The 11609-nt window shown below is 32.3% G+C and overlaps 1 protein-coding gene across 2 annotated transcripts; it reads left to right on the top strand.

Annotated features, from left to right (window-relative positions):
- Nucleotides 1–1316: 1316 nt before the first annotated feature.
- On the top strand, nt 1317–7788 carry LOC141663910 (glycerophosphodiester phosphodiesterase GDPDL6-like). Of its 2 annotated transcripts, XM_074469757.1 has the most exons (12): nt 1317–1632; nt 1777–1838; nt 1936–4172; nt 4464–4632; nt 4750–5046; nt 5126–5235; nt 5324–5825; nt 5915–5959; nt 6062–6337; nt 6426–6565; nt 6653–7139; nt 7326–7788. In XM_074469757.1, exons 4-12 carry the CDS (start codon nt 4476–4478, stop codon nt 7619–7621), a joined length of 2310 nt encoding a protein of 769 aa, XP_074325858.1. In that variant the 5' UTR covers nt 1317–1632; nt 1777–1838; nt 1936–4172; nt 4464–4475; the 3' UTR covers nt 7622–7788. The 2 variants fall into 2 exon arrangements, with proteins under 2 accessions (XP_074325858.1, XP_074325859.1); XM_074469758.1 differs by lacking the exon at nt 5915–5959.
- The last annotated feature ends 3821 nt before the right edge of the window (nt 7789–11609 follow it).

Genomic DNA, 11609 nt, shown 5'->3' with positions numbered 1-11609 from the left:
GCTTACAACACACCTGCATGCCATCTTTAATTTCCGACATGTCTCCATACAACAAAAGGAAGAAAGCAGAACGAGAAGAGGTGTCTGAGGGACTATTCCCGAAGACTGTTCCAAGACTTGAACACGTCGAAGCCTGTTCAAGCCCAGAAACAATTTCGCTTACCCTCTTTAAACCCCTCTAGACTAAAAAAATGAAAAGAAGAAGGAGACGGGAACGGGAACGCCTAAAAATCCTATACAGATTCAAACTACTGCAAAACCCCCCAAAAAACCATCTGCCAAGGAAGAGGAAAAGTACGGAGATACAGAATTACATGCAAAATAAAAAAGAGATTAGATAAAAGAACTTACCGGTATGAAGAGGATTGGAAACACTATCTAATTGTGGGTGGAGCCTGGATCTGGTATTGCCCGTGATTTGATGCCGGGAGATAAAGTTTTTCAAGAGAATGCTTGAGGTTGGGGGGAAATGTTATAGAGAGAAAAATATTGTAAGGAAACAGGGGGTATATATACTGTCCCTAGGATGCGACGTTTAAGTCGCTTAGTTTAGGAAATGTTGGATTTAAAACCAACGGTTGAGATTATAGACCTTTGAGATTTAACGGTGAGATGGTGGTTACGATCGCGGGGTAGGACAGTTGTCATCATTAAGGCGGTCGTGAATCCCCAAGCGACTCCACTGTCCAAAGATCCTTGGGAATCCTGAAGACTAGGGTTCATTCGATAAATGGTCGTTGGGTTTCGCCCATGCATTACCTTACCGAAGCCTAGGTACAGGTTAGGAACCCATCTCTTTAGATCCATCACGACTGTTTCAAGCTGATGAAGAATACAATTGCTTACGGGCCGGAGTGTGCAAGTCCTGATTAAAGCAACGAGGGGCTGACCCAATCCAGGAGAGAAGTGGTCTGTCGGCCACAACGTCCACGTTCCTCCTTTGGTGAAACTGACAGATAACTCCAGAGCATAACATTAACATCCAGATTATATATACGACGAGGATAACTCATCAACACACGCTCAGATCACATTACTATCTTGTATTCCGAATTACCCATACCAAAAACCAGTAAACTAATTTTTACACCGGAGATGAATCGGCTCGCATTCTTTTTTTTTCAGGCTGAAGTCTATTATCTCAAACGAAGTCCAGTTCGGCAGAAAAGAGGTTATAACAACAATGATACACAAGTACAACCGTAGATTCACGAATGACAGATGGTTTAGCATAACCTGACAAAAATGCTCAATGCTGCCTTTTTATAGTGAAGACAACTCACCGATACATTAGGCATAATCGGGCCCATCATCCCATGCCGACGACAAATGGTTTCGAGCACTGTCAGGAAAATAATACACCAGTTGGTACATATGCAATGATACTACAGAAGAAGAAGTTAACTTATAATCAAGAGGCATCCAGCTTATAAATTCTACTCAACTGGAGCTTAGAATCCCAGTGAATCCTCTACATTCTCCGTGATTCAAAATTACTCTGGTTCCAATCTGAGGAGTTGCGAATAATAAGGATGATTAAAGCTTCACTTCAAATTCTCTTGGTGGGGATTTTGTTGGCCATATTGCGGCCTCATTGTGCCATCTTATGTGAAGTTCATGCTGTGATACCTGGTGAGTACTATTCTTACAGTATGATTGATACATAAGAAGAGATAATTATTCGATAACAAAAGTAAAAATAGTAAAATTCTGTTGATTTGATTGTCAAAAGCACCTGATACATTTGGAGACTTAACTCCTCGGTTGTTCCAATAGGTGATTTCAAACCCATGCATCACAGCTCAAAGATGATATCTGGCTATGTTTCAGCAACTCAGGTCATTTAGACAGTAGCCGTTGTCTTTTCTTTTTTAGTAAATGCAAATATACCTGAAGAATGTCATATCTATGCTAAATGTTAAATTCCCTGCGCAGGTAAAAGAAACTAAGATTGCTAAAAGGCCATCTGCACCAAACCCACTGGGAAATCATCGTCCGCCATCAACAAAATGAATCCATCATAACTTTTCTTTGGAGCAACTATTACACAGATGACCGTTCTTTATAGAGGATTGGTAGAAAATCCCTGATAAGCTTCCTGAATACTGAATGCTGTATCAGTATAAAGATAAAATAAGATTCAAATACTATAATTTTAGGAGAGTAAAATGTTTGGTGACACTATCACTTAATAAGAACCATTAAATATTTGTTAGTTTCTTTTCGGTTTCTCCAAATTCAAGAGTATAATTCTACATTTGAAGGCCGAGCATATATCATCGGCTTTCACTAATTTGCGACAAGAAACTATTAAATGCCCATGAAAGTGCTTGCTTCAAAATTACCAGGAATGTCTCCGGATACATAAATATTTGCAGAACTCTGTATCTGGTCCATATTTATATGAAAAAGAAGGAATCTCTAACAAGAGAGTCAAAAAAATCTTTACATGTTTGTGTTAGATTGATATAGATGTGAATGTAAGTCTTCTCATACATTATCATGTTTTACAGCTCAAACGATTCTTAAAATCATACTTCTAGCTCAAACTGACATTTTACAATTTCATGCAACATGCCTGCACTTTGATTGTTCCTTCTAGGCCCAGAATAATCTGGATCTGGTTTGTCGTTGGTTAATTGCGGGAAGCAAATGCCTCTTTTATAAGATTCTCATCCTAGGAAAATCAAATTATTCCCCAAGTTTCAAATGTTAGATTCAGAATATGGAAACCAGGAAAAGCAAATTATGGTTTCATTAGTTGAACATCCTTGCCTCTTTCCTATCCATTGATTTGAAACTTAACAACTGAATACTACATTGTCGCCATATCAATGCTAGTGGAAGTTATTTTTTACTTAAACATAATCGAAGCTATGCTGATGCATTTTTATTTAAATGGAACGTGTATCAATATTATATGATGACCACGAGATCCACTGTATCCCGAAGAGTCACACTCTGTGTTAACACTGAGCGTCTACAAACGATTTGAGCTAAGTCGGCTAATTTCCACTTTCCAGGTAAAACTCTTAAACCCTCCTAATTCTGTTAGGTGTAGGATAACTGTAACTTTACAGAGTAATGCCTTTCACTTATTAGACACAATGCTGAATCAAAAAAAATTACAAGCAAATGTGCTTTTTATTACACCTTTCAATCCATATTAATGATGTTATGCATGAGATTATCAAGGAGTCCAACTTTTTTCTCACTTTCACTTTACAGACTAGCCAGAAAATCATTCTTTTAACCTGAAATTTCAGATTCTGGTATGCTGAATCACTGATTTTGAATCAGAAAGCTTGTCCCTTGACAAAGCACTGCAGAACCAAACCCTGCATTGCAATTTGCAATACATTAGTTACATCGATGAAGCCTTGTGTTGGTAATGTGCAGTGTTAAATCCTCAAAGCTTAAATCACCTCCACTTCACTTTTTTTAAGAAAGGTTAGAAAGGAATCCAGTTATACATTCTGATCAACATCTGTTCTCTTCAACAAATTGTTCCCTTACATATTAAACTCGAACATGTCTTGAAAACTAAATCTGATAGTAATTTCAGTTGGTGCTTAAAAATTCTCAGTGCAGTGTAATTTAATGAGAGAGAGTAATTTGGATTTGTTATTTTCTGTGTTTTTTGCAGTACCTGGCCAATATACAAAAATGTAAGCCACGTCACTATTAAAATAAAGGCAGCAGTTCTTGTAGGTATATGGGGTCATAAGTCATAACTCACAACTTAATTCATAACATACATGTCAAGCTCTCCATATCTATAGGGTTATTAATTATTTTAACTCCTTCGAATTAATGGTTTACGTTTTACTGTCATAACTAACAATTCTCATCCATCAATGTCTTCAATTTTTCATACACAGACATGTATTATGTGTTTTTTTTTTGTTTCAGATTATAGAACAAAGAAATAATATACAAAATTTGCACTTTTCTATCTATGCATGCTTATCTGTGCATGTCTCTTTGTTTTCACAAGTGAGTGGTAAAAACAACAGGGAAATCTGTTTATAAACTATTGAGGTAAAATTTTAGGTAATTGCCAGATAGCAGGTTTATCGCGATTGCAGAAGGTGTTCAGCTCATGATCGGCTAAATATAAGGTTGATTTTTGGCTGAATGCACGCGAACAAGACCCTGAAATAAATATATAGGTAGGCATGTTTTGTTATCTTATGTTGCTTGTATAGTTTCTGCAATCTTTCTAAAATATTGTTTATGTTTTTTTAAAAAACTTTTGTGTAAAATAAATTTTAAAAACCTAAAAACTACAGATTGATGATTGTGTTATAGTGGCGTCGTTTTTCAAAGGATGATTATGTAGAGTTTGTAGGTCAAGATGATTTGTACAGGAATGTGACCTGTGTTTCTAAATGGTTTAAACATTTACAAAGAAAACTAGAGGCTCAGACTTCAACATTTATTCATTGAAATTAAAAATACAGGTCCGGAAGAAAATGTTCCGGCAATTTCTAGCAGTCTTGTTAGTCTTGTTCTTGCTGGTGGATTTGATCCTCGCAAAGAAACCCCAAGGACCGAAAGGTCACACCTCCAAGAAACTGGCAACTTTGCAAGGACCTCCACCCTCATCCAAGAAATTCCTAACTTTGAGTGGTATGTCAAACATGCTTTTTCTGCTCAACATTGTTTTGTGTAGACTCTCTTAAAATTTATAACTTTCGGTCATTTATACTCGTAGTAACTTAATTTGGTCTGAATGTGTGAGTGCAGGTGATCCCCCGGATGTAATAGCAAAAGGTGGATTCTCAGGCCTATTTCCAGAGTCAAGCCAATTTGCATATAGCTTTGCCATGGAAATGAGTCTTCCAAATAGTGTCATGTATTGTGATGTTCAACTTACAAGAGACAACTTGGGAGTTTGTATCTCAGATGTCAACATTGATTTTTCAACAACAGCATCTATGGCTTATCCTAAAGGAGAAAAAACTTTCAAGGTAAATGGGCAGGATGTTCGTGGCTGGTACGCTTTGGATTATAACTTGGAGGATCTGAAAAATACTACATTTTGTAAGTTTTGCAGCAATTATTAGCATGCAACAATTACTAGGTCCTGTGTGGCTCTAAGGTTGTTTGTTTTACTTGACAGATGTGCAAGGTGTAGTAAGTCGACCAACTACGTTTGATGGAACGTTTCCAGTATTTTCACCAGATGATATCGCAGGACTAAATGTTACCAGATTGTGGCTAAATGTTGAGGTCATCACTGTTCTCATCCCTTTTTGTGATTTATGTCATCCACAAAAAAATGTTGGTAGGCTTATAAAATCTTATTTACTTCATGTAGAATGATATGTTCTACAACGATCATAAGCTAAGTGCAGCAAAATACATACAAGATTCAGCACGATTCTGGGTACCCAGTCATATTTCATCACCTGAGATTGGTTTCTTGAAATTTATGAGTGGTCAAGTAGACAAAACCAAAACAAAGCTCATCTTCAAGTTCCAGCTCAAAGATGAGGTTGAACCGACAAACAGAGAAAAATATGGTGCAATACTGAACAATCTTGCCTTACTTAAACCATTTGCAGCTGGCATCCTTGTCCCTAAAGAGTTCATTTGTCCACTAACACCGGATCAATATTCTGACCCCCCAACAACACTTGTGGATGATGCTCATAAACAAGGTCTTGAAGTATATGCTTATGGTTTTGCAAGCGATGTAATGACAAGCTTCAATTACAGTTATGATCCAGTTCAGGAGTACCTTCAATTCATCGACAATGGCCAATTTTCTGTTGATGGATTGCTCACCGATTTCCCCTCCACCGCGTCAAATGCTGTCGGTACGTGTCACTTTTATTTTTATAATACTCCAATTTTTCCACAAAAGCCTCATAATAGATGTCTGTCACTTAACCTTCTTCATTTACAGCATGCTTTGCTCAGAGCAAAAACCTTACCACCAAGGTTGTTAAAGGTGAGGAGACCAAACTTTTATACTTACCATTTTCTAAATTGTTTATAATATCATTTATTTTGCGAATAGGTGATACATATTTGCATTCTTGATGATTAATAGGTCTGGTAATATCTCACAATGGAGCAAGTGGAGATTACCCTGGCTGCAGTGACCTTGCCTATCAGAAGGCCATCGCAGACGGGGCAGATATAATAGACTGCACTGTTCAGGTGTCAAAAGATAAGGTAGCCTTGTGCTTGGGTAATATTGATCTCTCGGCAATTACTACTGCTCTGGCTACCTATATGGACAGATCCACAACAGTCCATGAAATCCAAGCACAGAATGGAATTTTTGCATTTGACCTCGACTGGAGTGAGATTGCAGCTCTCAAGCGTAAATTTCAAAACCAAAACATTTTCATAGTTGAGTTCGACAATCTTGATCTTGAGCTAATCGTTTGTCTGAATAACATCACCTGCAGCTACAATAGAAATTCCTTGGAAAGATAGTGGCTTGGTGAGAAACCCGAAAAATAAGAACAAAGGGAAATTTGTGACACTTGCTAGCTTCTTGGAACTTGCCAAAGCAAAGAAAACTGGAGGAGTTTTGATTAATATACAAGTGAGCTTTCATGTTCTTTTGCATATTGAACTCTAAATTGGAAAAGATAATAAGCTCATAACAATTTTTGGCAATTCTTCTGTTCAGAATGCTGCCTTTCTAGCATCAAAGAAGGGTATTGGTGTAGTAGATGCTGTCAAAAAAGCTTTGACCAATGCTGGCTTCGACAAGCAATCTGAGCAAAAGGTTCTGATTCAGTCAGACGATAGCTCTGTCCTAGCAGCATTCAAGGATAAGCCGAATTACCAAAGAGTACTAACAATCAAAGATTCAAAGAGTGATGCTCCCAAGTCAGTAGTCGAAGAAATCAAGAAGCATGCAAATGGGGTTGTAGTTGACAGAGAGACGATCGTCCAACAAAATACAGGATTCTTTACCACGGCCTTCACCAAAGTTGTCGAGGAAATGCATGCTTCAAATATATCAGTATATGTCACACCTCTGAGAAATGAATTTGTTTTCCTCAACTTCGATTACCTCTCGGATCCTTATCTGCAGCTTGCTACATACTTGTCTTCACAAATGGTAGATGGCATCATAACTGACTTCCCAGCTACTGCAGCTGCATATATGAGTAAGTTTACTATCAAAAAACAAAACAACATGCATTATTTGGAAATGGTCATAAATAGTTCATTGATGTTGCAATGTTGCATCTATTATACGAGTCAGTCATCATAGATAAGATTAATGTCATTTTCTTTAAAATAATCACACAATATCGTTAAATGTAGTGTTAATTGTCACTTGTCGTTCGCAGGAAATCCATGTTCGGATGTAAACAATCCGGACAATGTACTTCCAATAAGGCCAATAGAGGCAGGTGATTTGGCTAAACAGATTGATCCAGTGGCATTGCCACCTGCTTTACCACCTAAACCAGCTCTAGAGAGTTCAGATGTGAATGATCCACCGCTACCTCCTGTTGCCAAGGTAGAAGATGCGAAAAAAGCACCTTCTCCGAGCAAAGATAAGAAATCGGGTGCATCAAGGAATGTTGATATTTGGTACATGATTGTTTTGAATATAGTCTTTGCTCTACTTTCACTATATTGAAGCTGTAAATTTGGACTTACATTTTTCTAGATATGTTTTGACTTGTAGTTTATTGTATAGGATTGGTATAGAATTTTCACTTAGGAGGGTAGAAGAATTTTGATGTAGATTGGCGAGTTGTTATTTAGTGTCTGGGGAGCTTATTTATTCCTCAAATGGTTGGGTTATATTTCTTATGTTCTGCTCGTTTGTGATTGTCCCTAACTTTTTATAATCTATGATCCACAACGGCTCCGGATTTCCTAAAATCTACAGGATAAATTCGACAAATTAATTATACACTCATTTATAAACGGTTTGAAAATTCAAGGTTATTCAAACCTATCTCCAATTTATATTTTCTAATAATTAATTACACACACAACATTCATCGAATTACCTCCTCTGTGTAAGTGAACAAAAACACAACCTCCACAATAACCTTAGTAGGTATCACTTGGCTACAATAACCCTCAACTAATATATTTATGTTTACTAGTCTTGCAATTGTACGGTTTTATTAATATTTTTATATTATTTAAAATTATAATAATTTTTTTTGACCATTATCTTATTAGTATATTTATAAATAATAATATAAATATTTATTATTGGCGGGATTTGAACCTAAATATTGAGTGGTTTATAAATAATAATTTAAATATTTGTTGTTGGTAGGGTTCGAACTTGAGAGTTTTAGTAGTGTGTAAATAATAATATAAATATTTAGGAGTGTATAAATAATAATAATATAAATATTTGTTGTTAGCGGTTCGAACTGGAGTTTGGGTAGTATATATTCTTTTAATATTTGAATCTAATGGTCCTATTATAAATGGGAATAACCAAATCAACCAAAAAAAGCATATCAAATTATACCATATTCTGTTTATTATAGTATACTAGCCTAAAACCCGTGTGACGTATGAATTTTTTTAATATAATAGAATTTTTTGAATTTAATTTAAAGAAAAATTATAAACAATATTTATTTGAAATTATAATAATATAATTTGATAATAATTATAAATACATACATAGTTGTATAAAGTTGTGATATTTTAGTTTTAAAAAAAATCTTTATTTAAATAGTACATATTGATTATTTTAGTATAACTCTATTATACTAACTAAGAAATCATCTCTATTTTCGTTTTATTAAAATAGTATGTATATTATAGAAATTAATGAAAACTCATAATTATATAAACTCAAATATTGTACATACAAATCAACTATCAAATTTTAATATTTCTAGAGACTCCCTAATTTTATTTTAACTTAAATCAGTAATATAAGAATTATCTTTAATTTGAATTTATTTCTGGTTTTAGAGAAGTTCAATAATATACATTATTATTTTTTTAACCTCAGGTCGTTATATCTAAGAGATTCGGCTAATACCATAATTTTGTTTTAAATTTTATTTTAGCTCTAAGTAAATATTATAATATTTTAAAACGAATAAATGATATATTTTATTTTATTTTAGTATAATGACATTATACCCATCAGCAAATTATCATTCCAATTTTTTTTATCTCGGTTCAATATTATAGTTTTTTAGTTAGATTGGTAGTATTTATTATTTTATTTTAGAATGAGTTATCAAAACTTTATTTTAGCTTGAGGCCCATTATATCAACTAAATCCGGCTGAATATACTTAGTTTTTTATTTAATTTTATTTTAGCCGGGGTGAATATTATTTTGTTTTAGATCCAATAAATAATATATATTATTTTGTTTTAACCTGATGACATTATATTGACCAAACAAATTTTCTTTCAAATTTTTATTTTATTTTAGCTTGGTCCAATAATATAATGTTTTAGCGGAATCAACAGTCTATTATTTAATTTTAACCCGAGCCTAAAAATCCAACTAACTACAGGTAATTATTTTCATTTTTAATATAATATTTGATCAATTGTATAATTTTGTTTAATCTGGCCTAGGTGAATTTTATATATATATATATATATATATATATATATATTTAACCAAAATCATTAGACATATTATATTCTGTTGTGAATATATATTTTATGAGAGTTTTTTATTTTAAATATTACTATAATTATAGTGAGTGACCGGACCAACTAACAACCAAACTTTATTATTTTGTCTTTAATATAATAGTATAAATATTATAGAAGATAAATCGATTGATAGATAGATAATCAGCATATATTAAAAATAGTTGTCCATAAAATTTTAGAGAAAGATTTGTTTTTATTTGGAGAAAATAAAAAAAGACAACATATTGTACATACAAAATGTATAAATTAAAAAAAATGTCTAAAATATTTGTAGAGAAAGAGTTATTTTAGTTGGTGAAAATAAAATAGGCAATGTGTTTTACTTATAAAGGTAATTGGTTAGATATTAATTAAGTAAGGACAATTGAGTAAAATATAATTTTTTTTTAAGAAAAGGCAATCATGTAACTTAAGGAAGAACAATAAAGTTTCGTATTTAATATAATAATATAGATAGATAAATAATTCGATCTCAAAAATTAATTTTTTTATGTAATTGAATTGTAAGATAATGCTTACTTTAAATATACTTATCTTTACATTAATAGGAAAAAATATATAAAACAAATATTTTTTATTGTAGACGCGTACAAAATATATATGTGACAAATACTGGTTAGAGATGTATATGGTTTTGGCTTTTGCATTATTTTAAGAATACAGTTTTTGTATTGTATTAAAGGAAGGGGTGAGATTGTTGAACAAGGATAATGATATTAGGTTGTTCTTGTAAAGAATGTATAGATGTTAAAGTGAAGAATCTTAGCAAAGTTTTTAAGCAAACCAATAATTAAATAAAATAAATAAATAGGTAGCTGAAAAAGGTAATTTATTAGTTATTAGTGGTTATAATATTATTATTCTATTTTATTAAATAAATTTGTCCATGTTATTTAAATAACTTGTTTTACTTCAGAAAAATAAAAAAATATAAAATGTTATAGCTGAATTTTTTTTATTTCTTTTTCTATTATAATTCGATTACTAAGGCTAATAAAATTTTTAAATAAAATAAAGGTAATTTAGTAAATTTCGCCTGTACCAAAAAACATGTAATGTAACGTACCAAAACTTTCAATGTTTCATCTTTTATATTTTGACTTTTGCATTGTTTTAAGAACAAAGGGTTTTTACATGTTTTAAACAATGAGATGAGATTGTTATTGTGATAATGATGTTAAGTTGTTCTTGTAAAGCAACTAACAATTTATGGATTGTTATAGTCATAATTAAATAAAATAAACAATTAAGTGGCTGAAAAAGGTAATTTATTAGTTATTAGTGGTTGTTGTTTATTAGTTATTAGTGATTATAATATTATGATTCTATTTTATTAAATAAACGTGTCCGTGATATTTAGAGAAATTGTTTTAATTGAGAGAAATAAAAAGATAATGTGTTATACTTGAAAATATTTTTTATTTATTTTCTATAATAATTTGATTCCTAAGGCTAATAAAATTTTAAGTAAAATAAGGGTAATTCAGTAAATTCAGTGTATACCAAAAAACAGGTACCTTACCAAAAATTTTAATGTTTAGAATTCAATTTTTTTTGATAAAAATGCAGTAGCTAATAAACAAACACATTTCAAATACATAAAAGTAGTGAAAATGTTTACGCGCAAAGTGTTCAACACCAAAATATAATTAAATACAAAATTAGAGTCAATGTTACTTCTTTAATTTTGCATTCCTAGACCCCAGAATAGAAATATTTTACCATTATATTATTAAACATTATTTGTAATTAGTATAAAGAAAGGATATAATATTATATATTATATTTTAATTATTAATTTAATTTGGTACTTTTATTTCGTGTCGTATATTTATATCGAAAAATCAAACTCGACATAAAGTATATTTGTGTTTTTTCGTGTTTATATATTGAAGTTTCGCATCCAATCACTAATTATTAGTGTTCTGTTCACGTGTCGTATACTAAATTTTCTATTATGTGCGATGT

Source organism: Apium graveolens, chromosome 6 (genome assembly GCF_009905375.1).
Source record: "Apium graveolens cultivar Ventura chromosome 6, ASM990537v1, whole genome shotgun sequence".
NCBI classification, from domain to species: domain Eukaryota; kingdom Viridiplantae; phylum Streptophyta; class Magnoliopsida; order Apiales; family Apiaceae; genus Apium; species Apium graveolens.
This window is presented reverse-complemented; position numbering and strand designations above follow the sequence as displayed.